General features: G+C 38.6%; 1 protein-coding gene across 21 annotated transcripts in view; it reads left to right on the forward strand.

Annotated features, from left to right (window-relative positions):
- Positions 1-22570, forward strand: part of ANK2 (ankyrin 2) — a 328145-nt gene that overhangs the window by 81945 nt on the left and 223630 nt on the right. For 12 of the 21 annotated variants that reach the window (XM_073001740.2, XM_078376590.1, XM_078376601.1 and 9 more), the window contains exon 1: positions 5793-6554. The exons of the other annotated variants lie outside the window; for them this stretch is intronic. In XM_073001740.2, coding sequence (XP_072857841.2) covers positions 6471-6554 — 84 coding nt within the window. In that variant the 5' untranslated portion in view covers positions 5793-6470. Of the gene's footprint in view, positions 1-5792; positions 6555-22570 lie in introns of those variants that run through there. 21 annotated transcript variants of the gene reach the window in all.

Raw genomic sequence — 22570 nt, forward strand, 5'->3', positions numbered from 1 at the left:
CATGCCGTGATTGATGAATTTGCTGATAAAACGTAGTTCATATCTGGCATTCCATGATTTGCACTATTCAATTGTTGTCTTCTTATCAATGCTGGACAGATGCAACCTCAGGCTATGATTCAAAGTAACCAGCAGAACCCCCTTATTAAGAGAAGGTCATGGAAATCCCAGGTGATGATAATCCCAGACTAATAATTAGTTAGGGAAGAATTAGTTGCTATAATGATTATTCTGTGTAACACCCAATGCAAACTGATTAAGGAAATTGTAGATATGTAAATTTTTGATGTTGAAAATTTGCATTTATTCATTAATGCCCTTTTATTGATAGCATCTATTATAAGTGATGCATTTGGAGAAAAAAGCCATACAAAAAGGAAACCCCACTGTATGTGGTTTCAGTGGAGCATAACAGAGCTTTATATTTTCAAAAAAGTTCCTTCTAAATATTGTGTATAATTGGCATATATATGAAGCAAATGATATCTATGTAAAATCCCAGTTGGTAATATGGGATTATACCTTATTTTCCATATGGGTGTAAACCTTTAATTATGAAGTCAAATATTGATAGATAGTTTATACTGATGCCTAAAGGGGATGGACTGCAGGCAGATTAGGGAAGGTCATCTGAAAAATACATTATTCAAGCTAGCTACTATTTCATAGATATGTAAATAGCACTTTTGTTTAATACCACTGAAATGCCAGCTGTATATTTTGAAAGACTGATGTATTTTAAATGTTTCTTTGGGAAAGAATGAGGTGTAAAATTAAATGACACATGGAAACCATGTTATTGTTTCTGATTCTGGCACTAACCAGTGTATTTTAATTGCCAATTTCTGTGATCCTAGAAATGTCATTCAGTCTTAGATGCATGATTTGCTTGAACTACACTGTAAGGCACCATTCTTGTTGTATGAACATCAATAATTTGCCTGTAATAGGCATGTAGTATTTCTTTTTTAAATGGTTGCTATTTAATCACCCCTCCCTCAATTTTATTTACGAGAGATGACAGAAGTAGTTTATCATCAGAAAATGGAATTGCATAACACAGTTAAGCAGAAAAATCAAGTGTGCATATTTAGTGGAAGAGTTATGCTGTATTTAACTGGCTTACTGCCAAGTTACTGTGTGTAGGATTGAACCCATGGCCTGTAATTCTAAACCAACTTGCTAGATGCTATGTGTTGCCTCCTGACTGCCCTATCAATTAATGATCTCCAAAAAGTCCTATCATTAGGAATGCTCTTCAGGTCTTGCAAACTAAAGTCTATGGCTTCTTTTACTGGGCAATATTCTGTTGATATAGATCCACAGGTGTACACCAGATTGGTGTGTCAGAAATATTTAATTTATTTTGACTCAAAACTTTCTGTCCCTTCATTTTGGCTTCTGAGGCTCCCTAGAGTTTCCTTTTGCCCTGGGGGAGCCTTGGGGAGCTTTGAAACTGGGGGAGGAACTTCTAACAGTCAAAAATCATCACTGGATTGGTAGTGGTGGTCCTGATCCCAGTGGCAACAATTGAGTAGTAATTTTTGTCTGTTAAAAGCTACACACACACAAACACATTCTCAATTTTCTTCTTCCATGTAGTCTGTTCTGTTAGGTTGCCCGAAGCATTTGCAAGAAACAAATTGTTGTTTTCCCAGAATTCTGATCACTCTTCTGCTTTGTTTCTAACACTTAGGCAAAATTCTCCAGTGATGCCTGCATCTGCTTTACTTCCTACTTTTGCATTTCCCTTGTCCAGGATCATCAGCACATCCTATTTTGAAGTGTGATTGATTTCTTTCTGTACATTTGCACAAAAACTTTCAATTTCCTTTTCAGCATCTTTGCATGGAGCATAAAATGCACCATTTTTTCTGGGTCCGTGTTCCCCAGAGTAAAACAATTTGTAATTGTTTGAGTGAAATGTCCTATTTCAGTCCACTTTTTTTTCAGCCCATGTTCATGTTTTTACAATTGCAAGCTTATTTTGATTCAAACTTCTACATTCCATGTTCTAATTATAAGTGCCGTGCAGCATCAGATTTTTCTGTTGCTTCTGTACGCATCAGCAATTAGAAGTCCTTTGAGCTTTAATCCACTTGGTTCTTAAGTAACAGCACTGCTCATATGTACTTTTGATTTTCCTTAAATTTTCCTGTACTTCCCTTTCCTTTTCCACCTTTCTCACAGAAATGAAACACAAGTTGGCTTTGGTAAAAACAATAGAAAATTTAAATTATGAGCAATAAAATTGAATTAAATACAACATCTTATTAGAATAGTTCATTAAAATAGTAATACTAGTTTGCCTTTAAAAAGAGCAAACTAGTACATGGCTAAAATATCATTTGAGGCTCTTAATCGCCAAAGCCCTGATAGAATAAAAAGGTCTTCAGCTGCTAATGGAAGAACAGCAGGCAGGGAAACAAACCTTGCCTCACGAGGCAAAATATTTCAAGACCTGGGAGTGGCCACAGAGAAGGCCCTATAGTTGGCAGTTCTCGATTGATTGCCTTCCAACGTAAGAGTCACATTTTCCCACCACTCTCTTGTCTCATTTTGGTTTGTCTCATCATTGGTTTTTGAAGATGCCATTCAGAAGTGGTTTACCTTTGACTTTTTCTGCTCTGTGCTAAGTAGAGTTAGCTTGAGTGTCACTTCCACTGATTATGAAAGTTCCTCTGCCAGTGTAGCATTCCACCCCTGTTGCAGCTTACTAGTTCTTCAAGAATTTTTATAGCTTCATCACTGTTGAAACGATCAGTTCTTTTCTGCAGATGAAACAATTCATTCCTGAAAATAATGCATGCATTTTAGTTTCATATCTCAGGTTTGGCCATTCCAGCATGGGTGAGCCTGCTAATAGTTCAGACTCATAACAGACTCAAGCCTTCTGACAGTGCTGCTCTCGCCTTGCCTCCATGTTCACCATGTTAAGGTGTGTATCCAAGAGGGAGTGCTAAAGAATTAGTCCCATTATATGCAGAGAGTCTAATGTCTGAGTAAACTTATGTAAACTCCAGCCTGGTGCAATCTGATGCATTCCTAACTGCAAATTGGTGCAGTGTTGCCCTGTGGGATTTATTTCCAAATAAATATGTATAGATAAATTTGTAAATCTGTTGTTTTAAATCCTGTGTTGAATTGTGGTTGAATTGCATAAGTGAAAACAGATATGTACTTGTGTCCTTGAGGCAAATCAGTAGAATGGTTTACGGTTGCTTCTGCTTTGACTGAATGGACATCCTGCTGTCTTAGCAGCTGGTTTTCACATCTGCTTCAGTTCTTTAGTGGGACTTTAATTAAGTGTAAAAATAATAATACAAAACCACGAAGTAAAGACTAATGACAAGCTACTTGGAGTATTCTAGGGCATGTATTAAAGCTTGGCTTCCCTCTACCAATATGCACACCCACAAAAAAGATTTTAAAAATGTAAATATATTACAAGCCAAATGACGAGAATTAAATACGACAAGTATCCCTGCTGTGTTTTACTTATATTGATCTCCCATACCATAGTTGTTTCTGTGAACTGACATATTAGTGGAAGATGATGGCAGTCTGATGAGTAAAAGAATGGAGAATTGTGCCATTAGCAGGTTAACAGCTTGATCTCCGTACCCTGTGGTTTCTAAGGGCCTTTGGTGCATGAAGTGTGACAGCTTGTGCAGCAATTTGCCAGAAAATGTTTTGTAATCACTGACATGGACAGCCGTCCAGAAACTGAAATCTGCACACTAAATGTATTAATATTCTTTTGAAATTCATGTTGCCTTAGCAAACAATACATTGGGATCACCAGATTTTTCCCACTTGAGGCCCCAGAGCCCATCTGCTAACTGTAACGATTTCCAGTAGATTGGCAGAGTAGGACAAATGAGTGATAATTGAGACATTAATCATCTTACATTTTTATTTTAGGCTACCTGGACTGAATAATGCTGTATTTTTAGCCAGTGTTGTATTCCCACACTTATATTAAATTGCCATATCTGAAGTCAGATCTCTCTCTCTCTCTCTCTCTCTCTCTCCCTCTCTCTGTGTACAACAATGACTTTCTGCATCCTACAATTTCAATGCTAAAGAATTAATGGACATAAATTTAGCATTTAGTCTACCTGGACACTCTATGAATGACCTGAAAGTCACTGGGTTTTTTGGGGGGGGGCTGGGGGGAATGCTACAAGATGAGACTTGAAATATTAACTGCTGAGATGAAGTATATAAGGATGCTGGAGACCCACTTAGAAGAACTGAATATCAATCAAGCATTCCTAAGCCATTACTAAGTGTTAAAACCTACACTGATTTCCATAGTTTAACACTCTGTCAACTATGCAGTTGTTACTTTATCACTGATATTATTTCACAGCCTGGAAGCCTATTCCATTACTAACAAACCATTGCGACTTTGTTCCTTATCTGTATCCCCACCTGGTCATGGGGCTATAGTCCTATAGTCTCAGTCTTATGTCTGAGGACATAAAAGGTTCTCAGATCCATGAAATGTCGCATTAAAACATAGCACTTAGTCTTTAAAGAGCCCCAACATTTTTGTCTCCTGTTTTGTTTTTGTTTTTTGCCTGACAGTACAAAAAATATGCTAAATATCTCAAATATATACTGTATCTGGGGTGCACAGCATTTTCCGTGGAAGGCTACATGTGGTGCTGGCTAGGGAGACAAGGGCTGCAGATATATACATCTTGGACACTTTCAAGCACAGAGAACATACAACTGCTTCTAGAGGTGGGTCTTAGAAGCAGGATCACCATGGTTAGAATGGGCTTTCACATCTGCCTCCAGTTTCTGCACCACTGGCACACTACTGGCAGAGAAGCAATGATCTTAGTAGTGGAAGAGAAGCCTTCAGGACTCCCACCTCGAGCAATAAAGACTAAGATTGCTTTTGCAGCATGCTGGAAAACTGAGTGGGGGCTGTGCACAGACTGCCTCTGGGCTTCTGACTGTGCCCCATCTGAATATGTTAATAAACATCTGATACATTTGTCAGAGATGGGTTTTTTTTTTCCATTTTATTTTTTGCTCAGTTCTTGATTATTCCAGTCTTAAAGTTCTTCTGGCCCATTTCCACAACAGTTTACAGATTTTTATAAAGAAGCCCACATAAAAATTTGTCCACATTTTTGTCAAAATTTCTCTTTGCATTTCAAATTTAGTTTGCAATTTTATGTCATATGTGCATTTTTCTCTACAGACCCCTAGCAGAATGCATTTTGTACCTTATATTTGTGAGTTTATGCATTTTTATGTACATTCCTGTTTGCTATGCATTGTTTGATTTTGGAACTGCCTCACAAAACCTGAAGGATGACTTGCATTCTCAGTTGGGTATTGATTCAAGAAGCTCTGATTAGATAGATGTGCATTAAAATACACACTCAACATATTTTTCTAATACTATAAATCTCTAAAATTAGTATGCTTAGACCAGACCTGGGCAAGGTGCGGCCTGCGGGCCACATATGGCCCGCGAGCTGCTCCTGTCTGGCCGGCCGGTCATCACTCCAGTCCTAAAAAAGTTTAGGGAGTTAGCTATGTCATCCTTGTAGTTTGTTCACCGCAGGGCCTCACCCAATGGGGGCCTATTACTACCCACCTAATGGGGGTCTATTTTAAAGTAAAGTTGGTTTGGCCCCGGACACATTTCAGATTTTTCATGTGATCCCCTATAGAAATTAATTGCCCACCCCGTCTTAGATCAAAATCTGAAGTTCATGGTAAAAAAAAGAGAGTGCTAGTGTGAGAAACTACATTGGGAGTTTAAAATCAGTGAATAAAAGAAAAGATCATGTGGAAAACATGCAAGTGTAATATATATGGTGTAAAGAGCAAAGTTGGTACAGTGAGCTCCCTAATATTATGACAGGAGGGCACCATAGCTTTCAGATATCTGTATTCTAACTAGGTCAGTATACTTGTTTTCCCAACACAATATTATGACAGATTTCATGTATGGCATCTGAGTACAGTATTCAGAAAGTGATGGATACATACATTCTCTCTCTGTGTACACACACACACACACACATGCTCATACACATACACACACATGCATGTGCATGCGCACGTGCACCCGTACACACATATCTATCTGTCTACATTAACTACGAAACCAGGTCATTACACTTGTTCCCTAATTGTGTTCTAATCTCTATATGTTCCATTCAGGAGCTTTTTTTTTTCTGCGAAAGAAGCAAGATCCTGTGATAATTAGTTAAATCAGATTTAACAATGCAGTCAGATAAACAGTTGTGGTAGCTGCTGCCATGGCAACACCATCATGCTCACCCTCTCCCTGTGCGTACGCTTCCTTTCCTCTCTCCTACCCTCCCCCTCTCTGCATACACACCCCTCCTCCTCCTCAGCAAGTGACACATTTGCTAATGGTCTGTATCTTTGAGAAGGTTTAATGGCAGCACTCGGTGCTTTGCAAACTATTCAAAATGATGAATGAGGAAGCAGCTCAGAAGAGTGATGGTGGAGAAAAATACAATGGAAGTAATCAGAAAAAGAAGAGACCCAAGAAGGTAATGTAAACAGACACAGCAAATGTATATACTGTACAGTATAGTGAGACCATAGGAGTGGTCTGGAGTCTTAAAAATAAAGATGTAGGAAAGCCCTTTAATTTTTTTTTCTACCATTGCATCTTTTGTTTGTTTTCGGCTGTGGAAAATGGAGGAAAATATTACCATATGTCCTTTTCTTAGTAGGTTTTGATATCTTGTAAGCATTAAAGAGGTTGTAGTGGTATCATTGGTGAGACAGTATAGTGTGTAGACAGAAGGTCAGTATCTGGTGTGTGCAGGTTGTAGTCGTAATTTGTTGTCAGTGCTGATAAACAGCTAATTATTTTTGGCCATCTTTTAATGCTACACAATAAAATGTTAAATTGAATGTACAGGGGCTGAGGGATTCTTAAATTACACATAGCTGCCTATTTCGTAAGATTGTTGTTGACATAGTATGCCTTGCCGGAATAGTTTCACTCTGTAGTATTCTTTCCTAAAAGACAAAATGATATGAATGTTAGAAGGGGAATGGTATAGGTCTCTAGCCATGGCACTGATTTTGCATCTTGCAGGTGTTTGAACTGGTTTATCTTTAGTCACCAGTTCAATCAAAGAAGTCAAACTATCATAAATATATGTTCTTTTCTTACATGCCTCCAGAAGCCATATGTTTGTGATACCACTATATGAACATGAACAAGAGTGAGGGCAGCCTAAAATACATGGCCACACCCAACTTTTGACTGGTCTTTCTACAGGGAAGGGATTCATTTCTTAAGGATTTACCAGGTTGCAATCCTATGCATATTTACTAAGAAATAAGCCATGCTATATCCAGTGGAACATATTCCCAGGGATATATGTGTATGATTATAGTATCCCAAAATTCATGTGTGTGTGTGTATGTGTGTGTGTGTGTGTGTCTTGAGCTATCTCCTCGTAATCAGTTGCTTTGAAATATGTTTCATATTAATTATTATGTTAACTGGCTCTTTGAAAAATATGGTGGGAAATATACAAGTACCAGCCCTTCCCAAACTGCACAGTGGCTTCAGCAGGAACATCCTCAGGATGCATGCTGCAATTCTTCCTATCATTTTTTGAAATACCTTAATACTGAAATAGCTCCATGAAATATCCATAGGAATACTCCAGTGAAGGAGAAACTATGCTTTGTAAGGGACTATGTAGCCCAAGGGGTGAAATGCAGCAGATGTTCAATGGTGCATCTTGCAGTCTGTTCTAAGCCTGTGTAGAAACCAGTATACAACACTATAAAACAGCTTTCTGAAAGAAGAATGTCTGAATATTTAGAAACTGTGTGCAGTGTTCTACACACAGATTAAAGAAAATGGAATTATCAAGGAACTTTGAAATGTAGCAAATCTTCCACTGATTGTGTATATTGTATTCTAGCTTTCTAAGCAGAAATAATTAAAACATTGTAAAAATTGATTTAATGCTATTTTAGAAAATTTAAAGAATCTTAATAAAGAATATTAATAAAGGGCATTTCAGTTTCCTATGTTCAAAAGATAGCTTTTGAGGTTCAAATAATGAGTAATGTTTGTTTTAGATTGGCTTTTAGAGCTAGATAGAAAGATTGCTTATCTTAAAATATCCCAAATTATATGTTCTCTCTCTCTCTCTCTCTCTCTCTCTCTCTCTCTCTCTCTCTCTATCTATCTATCTATCTATCTATCTATCTATCTATCTATCTATCTATCTATCTATATGCTGCTGATTGTTACAAAAAATCTTGTTATTTGTATACATTCAGGCTTCTGTTTCTTTTTTAGGTGAGATAGGAATAGTCAAGGCAATTGCTATTGAATGGATAATCTTTTTCCTTTCTGTTCCAACAATTTTAGACTTAGAACTGTGTTGTTGACTTGAAAACATCCATTCTTCAGTTCACACTCTGCATCCCTGAGTGCTAATACATTCCATTCTTTTGTCTTCAGAATGAATGTCCACAAGAGTAATTAAAGCTGTATCCACACAAAACCTTGAATTTTGATATCGGTCTTTTACAGTTATCAAAACATTGTCCCAGTGTTAATGTGCATGCACATACATATGCACATATACATATCTAACAGGAACCAGGAGGTGGGGCTGCTGTTAAGGTTGCACAGTGTTAGATGAGTTGAGTTTGCAAAGGCAGGAATAAAAGTGGTTGGCATTTTGTTCTGAAAATACGTACTCTCAGGTAATTGACAATGTCACTTGCTACATACAAGAGCTGTGCCTTAGTGCAAGTCTGGATACAGAGACCTCTGCTTTATCTCAGGAGCAGATGTTTCTTCTCTGGCTTTTCTGCAATAAGCAGATGACTCACAAGGATGTTGGGCTCCAACCCTGATGTTATAAGTAAGGCTCATGAATTTGGATGCCACCATGCTTGGTAATTCTGAACTTCTTGAATAGCCTGGGAATAAACTAGATGTGATACTTGATGTAGGTTTGTTACTGCAAATGGCAGATATACAGTATGACACATTTTCTTCTTCTAATAGTTAGGCAGACTAATCTGATTGGGGATGCCCTAATCCATCCCCTCACCAATACCCCAAACTGTTTGGGGTGTGGGGATGGCATTATGGGTAACATTCCGTAGTGTTAGGTGGGGTAGTAAATAAAGAGTGTTCCATTTGAGGTGACATTCCATCCCATTCATTACACATGGGCCTGTTTATGAAGGTATACTGCTCAATATGCTTATTAAAGCTACAGATGATTGCCCATCTGCAGTCAATGATAGGATTTATAGCCCTTTAAATTCTAAAGATAAAACTACATTAAACATTCTACACCCCCTTATAACATGTGCAATTCTCTTCCCCCCTCTGGAGGGTATGGCCATAGCATCACATATCACCAGCCCTGGTTAAGGGCATTTCTTTACCTAGGATAAATACATTCTTAATCATGAATGTCAGGTCATCTGTGTCCAGTCATAGCATGGAAGACAGGGTATGCGATCTTGTAGTTTGACCCTTATATCTTGAGGATTAGACTACCTGGTGCATTCCAGGTTATTTGGTCTACAGTGTACACAATTCCTGATCACCAGTTCTGTTAGCTGTGACCTGTGATAGTCTAAAACAGTGGTTCTTAACCTTTGTTACTCGGATGTTTTTGAACTGCAACTCCCAGAAACCCCAGCCAGCACAGTTGGTGGTGAAGGCTTCTGGGAGTTGCAGTCCAAAACTCCTGAGTAACCCAAGGTTAAGAACCAGTGGTCTAAAACATCTGAAGGGTACCCAGTTGCATATCTCTGTTCTAAATCATGGTTACGGGTTGCTTTTACAACATCTCATGGTCGGTTTAGGCCAGCTATTGGCTGTCAGTTAGAAAAAGAAAATTTACCAGGATCTTTAGAACACATTTGTGCTAAATATGATTGTCTTTTGAGATCTGCACTTAGATCTAAAGTTTGTACTGGTATGCAAAATAAACAGCAAGACCTTAAAATGTTACAGAGTGTTGTGGAACTCCTGTCAATTGCAAATGCGTACCCAAATCCTTAGCCGCTGACGAAAGTGAAATGATGAATACATTAGTGTCACAGAAAATAACTCTTCTTACTTTAGAAATGTTTGGAAATCATCTAGTCTGATTAAAGTATGGAAGAAAAATTCAATGTTGCAGACACTTCCTTTCTGATAGTATTTACAGCCAATAAATATATAGATGCATAATGAAAAAATGGAATGGGAGGAGAGGTTACCAGTTTCATTAGTTCTATTATAGTACTGCAATTTTCTAGACTAATTTGTGACTCTTCACTTAAAAAAAATCAAGTGGGTGCATTTTTGTTCCTGCTGTAGCATTTTGGCATGCTGTCTCAAAGTAGTAGTTCAGAGATTTGCCTGTGTGCTTAAACAATGCATGCTAAATTTCAAATTTTCACCTCTCATCTTTTGCACTCTTTGTTTTGGTTTCATTGTGCCCTACCCAGCTTGCATTACATATTCTCCCCCAACAGACACACACACACACACACACAAGCCAGACAGTAGCTATTAACACTGTGCCTCGCCTGACTAACTCCTTGGACCACATTCACGTAATCCGACAGCGCTGTCTCCAAGGGTCAGTTCAGTGTCTGTCTATGTCATCTCTCCCAGTCTCAATTCAGTGTAAGCTTTATAAGTGCGACAACTTCCTGCTGACTTTAGAAGCATGTCATATCCTCAAGAATAACAAAGGAAGGGGTATGTTGTAAGTCTAAATAAATTAATGTAATGTAGTGAAACAAAAGAAGTGGACTTGGTTTAGATCATGGCGTAACCGTGCAAACAGGAAAGAAAAAGAAAACAGTTTGGGGGATTGGTTTCTATTTGAAGTGTTAGTGCCTGAACATTTAAAGGATTCTCAGCAGAGTGACTATTGCCCTTCTTTCCATTCTTCCATACTGAAGTTTTCAACAGAGAATCTTCTGTTCCAGACATAGTATGGTACATAGCAAGGTGCATGGAGAAAATGAAGGCGATGGAGAGACAGGAAAGGAGAGAGAAGCAGACTACTGTATGTGACATCAGCTAATGGCCTCAAACAAAGGAGGGAAAGGAGTAAGCATGTAGGAAAGGAGATTATAGTGCTAACTAGAAAAAAAGTGGGCTGTACTTTGTAAGGGAAGGGACACAGGGCTGAGTATTTTCGTGGATCTCTACTACATACACTGGTCCCCAAGAAGTTGGAGATCTATTCTGCTTTTAAAAACATTATTTGCAAGGGTCCCAGGACAGAAATGTTTGCACTCTGTAGCCATTTGCTGATTTTGTTCAACCTCATAATGCACTGAACAGAAGGCTGGCGCCATCATATATCTGACCTGGTCTGATTTTGGGCTTACATTGTTCTTGGATAGGCGACCACCAGGAATTATCCCAGGTCTCTCAACAGGGCTAGGAAAGAATCCTGCACATAATTATAGAGAATTACTGTCAGTCAAGGTTCACAGTACTGGCCTAGTTGGACCAGTGGTCCATAGCACAGCTCCCTTGTGTAGCTGTTACATTTGTTTTTCTCCTGTTCAACAAGGGAACCTGAGTGGCTGCTATATTAATTATACACAATACTCTGATGCAGTGTGGGAAAGTGAAATAGTAATCATCCCGTACCAATTGGAGGCACACGTCAGCCACCTAAGCCCACCTAGAGGCTGGGACTCAGCAGTGAGAGGGCATTCATTCTGAGAAATAATTCATACTAGGAGCTAATCATCATCATGTGATGTCAAGTCAATTCAGACTCATGGCAACCCTTTTTCAGAGCTGCGCTGGTAGAAATTACTCAGAAGTGGTTTACCATTCCCTTCTTCTGGAGTCATCCTGGAACTGTGCAGCCTGATTAGAGTCCAGTCAGGTTGGCTGTACTTGTAGGAGGCACAGTGGGGAATCGAACTCCCAACCTCTGACTCTGTGTCCAGTACCCAAGTCACTGAGCTATCTATCCAGCTAACAAGCTAGGAGCTAGCTTTGTCCAAACATTTTTAGTATTCTGACAGTGGACTATTTTTGTGAACTAAATTTGGCCGTATGTTTTGTGCTTGCCTGTCAAAGAAGTTAACATACAATGTATGGTAGGTGGGAAAGGTTTCTTTTTTAAAATGTTAGATTCATACCTTTGAAGCAGCTATTGCTTCTTAAGTTTCTGGAAGCACATAATGTGTTCTCAGCGAGCCACTTGCAGATGTATGTTTCCGCGGTTGTCTTGCAATTGTAATAGCTGGTGCATATTACAATTAGTGAGGCATGCACCCATTCTAGTTGGTGGGGCAGAATGTGCAGCATAGATGGGCAGGACTATTGCTGACAAGCAGAGCTAGGTGTTAAAGTCGGTAGACCACCTACATGGAAGTAGGCAAGCATTCATTCTTATACACAGCAAGAGGGGGAACACATCATCTTCTGCCAAGAGGAAGGAGGCAGGCACAAGTGAGCTTGCTGGGGGTAAACTTGGTCTTGAGAGGAGGCAGATCCCCATTTGCCTTAATAGATCATCATCAGGTGCTATAGCCATGATTTCATACTTGTGGTGTGGTTCATATTGTACACTATCATGTGGATATAAGAAAGGCTATTGTATCTACAGTCTGTTTATCTGTGCATGTGAATCAGTGTGCAGAAAAAAGTAAATGTATTAAGTGAACCACAGTTGGCTCGTGTCACACACATACACCCCAGTATGATATGATAACTAAAAGAAAAAACAGTATATGAATGATACCTTTTGGGAGTGATTTTAGAACATGTATATATTTATAAACTCAAATATAATTTCATTGCCATGAAAGATTTTAATTCTTCCACCCACTTTCAATCTAAATTGCTTATGGCAAAGAAGATATAATTTTCTCCAACTGCTACAAATTATTTCAGCTGGATTCTGGGCTTTGGCCAGGGGGAAATGTTGCATTGATAAAGAAGGAGAATATTTGTTGAGATTATCAGCCTTGTATTCTGGAGGATAGCACAACCTCTTTATGAGTCCAGAGGTGGAAAACTGACTGCAGGTCCTTCAAAGTGACCCCTATGTTACTTACATGCTCTCCTGCTTAGAGAGACAGGATACACAATGTAATACCAAACATATTAGTCACATGACCAGATGTTTGTGTACTCCAAACTGTGCAGCACTGATTGAGAAATGAATTTCATAATTAAAGATTGTTATCTTGGAACCACATGGTCTTGTATATACGAATGAACTCATGGAAAACTAATATGATCCCAACTAACTAATATGATGGCTATCTCTAAAAATAATAATAATTAAAAAAAGGTTGGGGGAAATATCATTTTTGGTGATGATCCTCCTGACTAGGATTTTGATTATTTTTTTTTAACTCGGGAAAATACAACAATTAAGCAAGCAAGATTTTGGAGGATCAAAGGAAAATGTGATCAGAATAAGAGTGTGTCTGCATGAGTGAGCTGGATTGAGCTAAATAGGGTCAACAACTTTAAAAAAGTGATAGAGCATATTCACTGCCCTAATATACACCCCCCCCCACTTCTTTGGCCTCTCCACAGAGTCAAGGAAGTGATTTAATTTGCCAATATCATGGCTGTTTTTTTAAAGCCACTTCACAATATTGGGCAATTAGAAAAAGGCTCACTTTTAGTCCATTTCTAGTGATCACATGCATTGGAAATAAACCAAACCAGAGTGATCCTACTCCTAGAAGCCCCTAACAAGGGCCAAAAAGGTGCAGGTAGGAACAATCTGGGGATGATCTGAAGTTGGAAGGGGCCTATAAGGCCATTGAGGCCAATCCCCTGCTCAGTGCAGGAATACAAATCAAAAGATAATTGTGATATGGTTGTCTAAATTTCCCTTGAATGCCTCCAGTGTTGGAGCACTCACCACCTCTCAAGGTAATTGGTTCGAAGATAATGGACAACTATCTCTCTTTTCTGCTTTTCCGGAATGTTTCTGTACTAGCTACACTTTTATGGATTTCTTTCCAAAGGAAATCAGCCTACTTCTTTCTAGTCACACTAGAAGAAAAAAGTAAAACATTCTAATTCTGCCAGTGAATTTCATTTTGCTGGTATTATTTTAGATGCTCTCAGCTCCTGAGTATTAAATTTGTTAAAAATGATGGAGATATAAATTAAGAGTTCAGAACAGATTGAGGAATGCATGGAAAACTGTACAAAATAGGGACAGACGAGGCAGTCTGGAATCTCCAGAGTCAGAACAAAAGCTTTCCTTGCAGCCATCTTCCTTACCACCAACTCACCCCCACACCTTCTCCTTCCCTCCCACTCCCCCCTTCTTTTCCTGCTCATCATGGTGGTAGTAGTGCCATCACCACTACCTTCCTGTCTGCCTTCTATAGAAAGCAGCAACATCTGCATTGGGCAGTGCAATTCCTTCTTTTTCACCCTAGGTATTTTCTCAGAAAAAAATGCAGCTCTGAGGTCTGTACTGTCTGCCTTTCAAAACAAGACAAAAGCTCTGACAGGGTTCAGTTCCAGCTCTGTTACCTTTGCAAGAAAGTCTGCTTTGCCTCAGGAGGCTTATGAACAACATTTACATGTTCACTAGAATTGTATGTGGTTCTGCAAGTGCCCTGATGGTGACTATGTTCCTAAGATTTATGGTCTGAATTAGAATGTGCAGCTGGAAGTTTTTGTGGGAGCTAAAATGAAATGAAATGGAATGAAATAAATAGTAATATAACAACAGATATATTGGAAAAACAAACCTGTGTCGACTTCAGTGCATATACAATGTTTGTGATGCTTTTTGTGTAATGTGTTTTTAGTGTGAATGAGAGGCAGGCTTATTTATTTCATATAGCAACTAGCATTGTCATTAATAAAGACCCCTAAAATATGGTATGGATATCCGTAGCTAGTGTGGCAGCAGCTTTAAATTTAATTTACATCTGGCCTATATGCCTTTGTTGAAATGTTGCACTGATGAGGATGCATCGATATCTGATTTAGCATGAAGGGTAATATATGGAAAGCAAGACCAACATAATAGAATATTGAACTGCCAGTTGCAGAGGCATTGGCAACACCACAGTAGGGCTTGGAAGTACAATAATATTCAGTAGAAATAAAAAATGTACTGGGTAGTCAAGCTTTGCTTCCTGAGTAAAGAGGTAAGATGATACACTGCCACTACAGTTCCAGATACATAAGTTAGCCAGGCTATTAGCGAAGCCTTACTTCAAGACTGATGACAGTAAGCTTCATCTGAAAGCAGCTTATTAGGCATGTGTGGAGCAGGGCATGATATATGGTGTATACTGATGTGACCTTCGGCAGAGAGGAATGGACAATGAAAGTTTTGAAGAATCTGAGGAATTGACCCCTTACCTCTTTCATAAGACCCAGCCACCTCACTCTGTGTACTGGTCGGGTTGGCTATGCATCCTGAGATGTATTTGACTTATCTGCATTTATTTGGGCTCCTAAAATATTAAACTATGGTGCAGGATTGGATCATGTGCTGTGCGTCACCCATGAGGACTCGCATGCAACACCCCGCACACCAAATGCAATCCTCACACCTTCATTAAAAAAATTCCACAAAATTTAGTTAGCCTCAGAAAGTCTCCTTGTTCCCACCCATGATTACAGGGAACACATTTGCTGTGATTCAAGGGGTCCTCAGTATCTCTTGCTATGTGCTAGAAAATTGCACCAGTTTTATAGTGGCCTTGATAAGATTTTCAAGTTGTGATGTTACCAGTGCCACCTCCCAGTGAGTTTCCAAGGCTGGGCAGAGGGATTCCAACCCAGGTCTCCTGAACTAGTCTGTCACTATTAATTACACTACAGGTGCTCCCCCAGCATCCTTGACCCCCCCCAAAAGTTTCTATTTCTTTTAAAAAGAACTGTTTTTGCTACTAGATGGTGCAAGTGACCTTTTTTTCAGTTTTAGAAAAACCCTCTTTTTAAAGAAAAAAAAGGCAGGGTCATTGTCAGAATGAGTAATGCATTCCATGTTCCAGGAATATGTGTGTGTGCAGCCACTGGGTTTTTGGAGGTTGCCTACTCTTGCTCCTGTGGGTTCTGACTGGGTTGTGTGCTATCAGTGGTTTAGGTAACTGGTTGCAGAACCGGAGGTTAGGAATTTGATTCCTCACCGTGCCTCCTTGACGGGCTGGACTCAATGATATACTGTATAGGGTTCCTTCCAGTTCTGCAGTTCTAAGATGATTGTGATTACTTTATATTTTTATTATTTTATAAGATAGTCATTCACTGCAATGCAAATCTACATTGTCTTTTACAAGATTATATGTAATAATTTTAGGATATAAAAAAATTACACACAGGTTTGTGTATCTTTGGGTATATGTGCTGTACAATTGACTGGAGGAACTAATTCGTGCTATTCAAGTGTATCCTGAGGTATGTTAAAGTAGGTCATTGAAACCACTGAAGAAATTGTCCCCATTATGGCAGCAACCTATACACTATAATGTACTAAATCTTATGAAAGATCAGGAACAAAAGTATTGGACTGCTGACAACCATCTTCAATACAGTTATGATTCATGCTAATTATCTTTGAGCCATTGAAGAAAGATGTTTTATGAGCTGGCATTTCCATTGAGACTTAAACAGTTTACTCCAGTTGATGACATTGTGGTGTCTGCTGCCTCCCCAATGTGACTGAGAGTGCAAGCAAAGATAAGAAACACATTCTGTTCCTCCTCTAAATGTCACTGCTCACTGGAGATATAATGCTCCACTTAGAAAATACAGACCTTCTATTCAGCATCATGAATGCAAGAGCATCAGGATACTTTATGGGAAATGTAGCGTCCACTTTCTCAAGAAGGGTGGATGACACTTGGAACCGTTGTAGGAAATTTGAGGTCAGTGCAGGAATTGTGGAAAGGAGAGTTCATGCAGCAAAGGTCAACAGATAGTATTACTGTCAGTTTTACTGGCTCTATCCAGAGTTGGACAGGTTCCTTCCTTATAAAGAAAAAAATTACACAAATTGGATCATTCATTAGCCCCAATGGTCTGCAGGGACTGTTTCTTCTTGCCACCTCACTCTTCCAAGGCAGTGAAATGCTTTGGGCCATTACACATTTCACATCAAGCCTTTCCATAATGAGTCATGCTATGGATGGGAGGTATTTTCATAACTAGTAGTTCACAGGCAAGACAGTATACATTGGTCAAAGAGATGGAAGCAACAAATAGAACTAAATTCAAGTAAGTGATGTTTAGGAACTTGTTGAAAAACATGCAAAACCCTAAAAAGGCAGTGTATTCAACAATTTCTGAATATATTTTACATACCAGCAATATACATGTATTACTGCTCTAGATGTATCCAGGTTATTATTTGTATGAGCTTCATCTCATGATAATGGATTAAGATCTGGCTTCACTGAAGAAATATTTATTTCCCACTCAGTTTACGAACTTTCAGTACCCACGTCTTCTTGTTGGTGTAATTCATGGATTTGCCTAATGCAATTGTTGTGCAGAGCTCTTAACAAGTGGATATTTTTGAGTGTGCTCATGCATAGTGCCACTGTATGTTCAAGGTGACTTGACTGCACACAACAACAACTGCCTGCAAAAGGTACTTGGCTTGCATAGAGTCCATTTTTATTCCCTTGGACCTGACCATTTTTATGGTATCTGAGACCTAACCAAGATGCCGTCTGTATGGGGGAGAATGGCATTTCAGTGGAGAATTATAGCTCCTAGAGACTTCTGGAGACACATTTCTCAGTTTTTAGCTAAGTGTTCCTTCCTTCCTTCCTTCCTTCCTTCCTTCCTTCCTTCCTTCCTTCCTTCCTTCCTTCCTTCCTTCCTTCCTTCCTTCCTTCCTTCCTTCCTTCCTTCCTTCCTTCCTTCCTTCCTTCCTTCCTTCCTTCCTTCCGTTGGGGGAACTTTGTGACATATAGAAGCTCCTATGAACCACTCTTGGCCACAATTACTTATACTTGCTATGGAATTGTGGCCCCCCAGGTCCTGATCTTTGCTTAACCCTTCTGTGCAATGACTAAGAGTGACTGTTAACAAATGAACCGGTGGGCAGTAGCATATTGGGTGTGATTCTGAAATAGATAATCTACTACAGATTTTACCAACATCACAAACATATCCTGCTATTTACAGGCATAGGTACCCAATTTTTAAATGCAAGTGTTTTTTCAACTTCAAGAAGAGTTTTTGTTTTTGTCTTTCTAGTATTTCTTACAGGACCTAATAACTTTTAATACTTGTTAAATAATGGATCCTGTAAAATATTGGCTTGGATCTACAGTAAGAGGATTTGGGTTCAGTTTGTATATTGTTGTTTTCCTGCTTCTTTGCTTGCTTCTCTTGCACCTTTTGTGTACATTAAATGTACTCATGAGACCTTGAAAATCCTCTGGAACAGCACAATAGATGATACCCAGATAACTGCAAGTGGTTTTATCTAGAATTTGCAATTGTTAGCAAATGATGTTGCCATTTGTTCATAGAAGGCACTGCTTTGTATTTTAGCTATACAGTGTTTTTAAAACACTGATTATGTTGTAAATGGCAAGAAGGAAGGTGAATATTATTAGTTATTTTATAGATAATAAGCAAGTACCTTCATCCCATTCTTTCACAAACTGTTCTGATGAGGTACAGAATAACAGAGTAGTGGAGTTGGAAGGGGGGTACAAGGCCATCAAGTCCAACCCCCTGCTTAAATTGATGAAAATTACATCTCTTCCCCTCAGATCTGTAAAGAAGCAATTAAGAGTTACCTGCCTTATTTCAATGTTTCTCTGAAGAAATCCTGTGGCAAAATTAGGTACCAAAATGTTAAGGGCAGAATTATTGCATCTTGCACATGTTCTGAAGGTGAAGGCGGTGAATAATTTATGCCAGATACCATTAAGCCAAGTTCTTCTGGGAAGGCTTGATTCTTCTCATTGATTTCTTTAGGAGAATAGGTTACTTTGGTTTTTTCTGTTCTAATTGTTGTGTGAAGTATCATTGGTATTTCACTTTATGCGATATCCAAGTTCACCAAAGGTTTTGCTGATGATTGAAAAAGCTTCTTTTACAACCCCAAACAAAATATGCCGATATTTATTTGAATGGCTGCAGATAAGCAAATGACTGAGAAGTTTTAATTAGAACTAGCCTCCCCCAAAGTTAAAAATAGTATTTGTGACATGTCCTTCAGATAAAATTACAAAATGTCTCAAGATAAGTGTCCACTAAAGTCACTTAGACCAAAAAAAATCCCATATCAGAAATTATGCTGATTGATTATGCTATCAAATTAATCATGAATGTTATCTAAACATTTTTATGCTCATAGTAGACATAGTTTAACTCTTTAAAACAGCACAAATTTTGTATCACTCCTTGCAAGTCAGTGTGGTAATGAATGATACAGTGATCTGACATCTGAGTCCATTCACATTTTTGACAGAACCATAGATTTTGACTTGCGTTGGCGCAGTTTCTGGAACAATTTAAAAATCCCAGGTTATGAAGCCTTAAGAGCTCCTATCAGAAAGACACATGAAATATTATAATGGGTAAAATTGGGATCCAAATCACAATTTAAGGATTTTAAATCTTTATGTCTCAAAATCTCCATTAGAAGTTTTAAAACTCAGATTATTCTGAATATAGTGTGAAAATTTAGACCCAGTGAGCCTTGTGGTTCGGTGGTTAAACAGCCAAAACTCTGCTCAATCCCAGGTAGCTGGCTCAAGGTTCATTCAGCCTTCCATCCTTCTGAGATTGGTAAATTGAGTACTCCGCCTGCTAGGGGTGGGGTGGGGTGGCAATGCCTAACCTGCATAATTAAAATGTAAACTGCCCATAGAGTGCTTTAAGCGCTATGGTGCGGTATATAAGCAGCATGCTTTGCTTTTGCTTTTATGTTAAGTGCTTGAAGCTTTCAAAACAGGAGCATTTATTAAAACAAAACTCATTTGAAGGAGCGGAAATGAACTTTTCTAAGTGCAGAGCCACTGTTACGAGATCTACCAACATTTCCTCTCACTGGTGCTATTGTAAATGAACCCCATCTTTCATAAGTGCAATTATTTTTTTAAAAAAATTGGGTGCCATTTTTGATCCAGAAGTGAAAAATGATTTGGAGACATCATTATTTTTATCTGTCTGTAATAGAAGAGAAGAGGCCATAAAGTTACCTATTATTCCAGATGGATGAAAAATTTTCAAACAGACCTTGTCATTTCTTATGGGCAGAGTGATCAATAATATAACTTTAATGAAAATCAGAGCCAGGAGAGTACCAGTTGTAGGAAGCTTGAATTTATAATATCATCATCATCATCATCATCATCATCATCATCATCATCATCATCATCATCATCATCATCACAGAAATGTGGAGATGGAAGGGACCCTATGGATCATCAAGTCCCACCTTTGTCAGGGACATACAGTGGGAAATCAAACTCCCAACCTCTGGTTTTGCAGCCAGAATTTGGATGACACTTTCTTCCTATCTGCCAATGTGCTATGGCACATTTCCTTCAACATCCAGTTCCAGCTGTTTTCCCCAATATCTGCTGTGGAATGGAGAATGGGATCTTGACTGAAAGTTAGTTACAAAACATTCTACAGGTACAGATTTCCAAGAAGACAGTCATGTTAGCTTGCCACAAGGCAGTGGTCCCCAACCTTGGGCCTCCAGGTGTTCTTGGACTACAACTCCCAGAAGCCTTCACCATCACCTCTGCTTGCCAGGATTTCTGGGAATTGAAGTCCAAGAACATCTGGAGGCCCAAGGTTGGGGACCACTGCCACAAGGTACCACAAGATTATTGTTCGTTTTAAGAGCTGTTATCCATCAAACACTATGGAAATGCCAGTAAACATATTAGAACTTGCACAAGTGTTTGATTGAAATTTCTTATTGATAGAGAAAACCTCAGTAAGTGTCTGTGCAAACTTACAGGCAAAGAGTCCAAAGATACCTGACAAAAATAATAGGGAATATGTGTACTGAGTGAATTTTATTGATCTCACTAATTTATTTAGACTAATTTATTTAATTTATGAGAATATATAAAAAGTAAAGAAAACATCTATAACTCATGATGTATTTTGGCTTGTAGCGGTGATGGGAAAACACTGTCCCATCAAAAGGACTGATATGTGTATGAGTTAATAGTTAGAATGAATATGACTTTTGATTAAAATAAAGATTATTTTCCTTTAGCTGTTAATTAACATAAAAAGCTTATGATGTCTATGCTGCCTTTAGGTATTGCTGCAGCAAATGGTCTCTGTGCATATTTTGAATATGCACAATTATTCATGAATAATTGTAGCATGTACATTTTGCAATCTATTGCTATTTGACCCAATTACTTGTCTCTTTTGTCCCTTTTCCTCTATACCCATGTATGTATAAAGCTGTGTAAACTGAGGACAAGACTGTATGCATCTGACAAAGTGGATTTTCATCCGTTAAAGCATATGCGATAATTTATTAGCCTTTGCAGTATTATAGGACTGTTGGCTTTTTGCTGCAACACAGGAACATGAATGTTCTTCTGTATGTTATGTATATGTGTTTTCCTCTGTTTTGTATTTCTTGACTCATTTTAAGCCTACTTTTTCAGTCTTCAGAGGGCAGGGGAGTACTGGACCATTTTCCATTGAAGTTTCCATTATGTGTGTGTGATCAACACAACTATCAATCATTCTTCTCTACTGCAAGTGTGACGCTTCCTGAGTGTGCACAGAACAGCAGGCGGTGGCAGTCTGGACTTTGACAGCCAGCCCTCTCAGGATTAATGAGCAGTGTCTCAGCCCAGCTGATGAAGGCATCCCTTTTACCCTTTGTTTCCTCTGTGTTCCCTCCCTCCCTGGGTTATGGCCTAGCATGCTGTGAAATTTTGCCAGCTATGTAGGTTGAATTATTCCCAAATAAGCCTGTGTTTGTGCTAAAATATTGAGGTGTGCCCACTCCCTTTTCCATAGACACTTCAACTATGTGATTACCTATTGTGTACACTATGAATAGAATGAAATTTTTGTTGTTCATTTTTGTATTCGTTTCACACTTTGTATCATGGAAAGAGAAAGTATTGCAATATGACATCAGCCATATAGGTTTTGTGATTCGTATCATTTACGCATCTGTTGTGCTTCTTGACAAGACTGCACTGGGGCTTTCATATGAATTAGGAATTAAATCATACTGCTGATTATACCAATAATGTTTGCATTCCTGTGATGCAGAACAGCACGAGTATTGTTACTACTCAGTGCCTTTCCTCTATAAATAAAGGACTGATGCAGAGAGCTTCTTAGCAGATATATAACCCAGTAACTACTCTGGCATTGGTGTTCAACTTCTCTTGCTGTTGGAATTGTTTCATCTCATTTGGCTGCAAAATACAGCGAAATGTTTCAAATAGCTTTTGAATTAGAGGCAAAACATTGATTGTTTGTACTAGCTGTGCCTTGTTCTATCCTGTTCTTAAAGGCATGGTGGGAAAGGTAGCATTGGAATGATTGATTTGAAGTCCTGTTCAAGATAAATGCATG

The sequence above is a fragment of the Pogona vitticeps genome, chromosome 5 (assembly GCF_051106095.1).
Source record: "Pogona vitticeps strain Pit_001003342236 chromosome 5, PviZW2.1, whole genome shotgun sequence".
Taxonomy (NCBI): domain Eukaryota; kingdom Metazoa; phylum Chordata; class Lepidosauria; order Squamata; family Agamidae; genus Pogona; species Pogona vitticeps.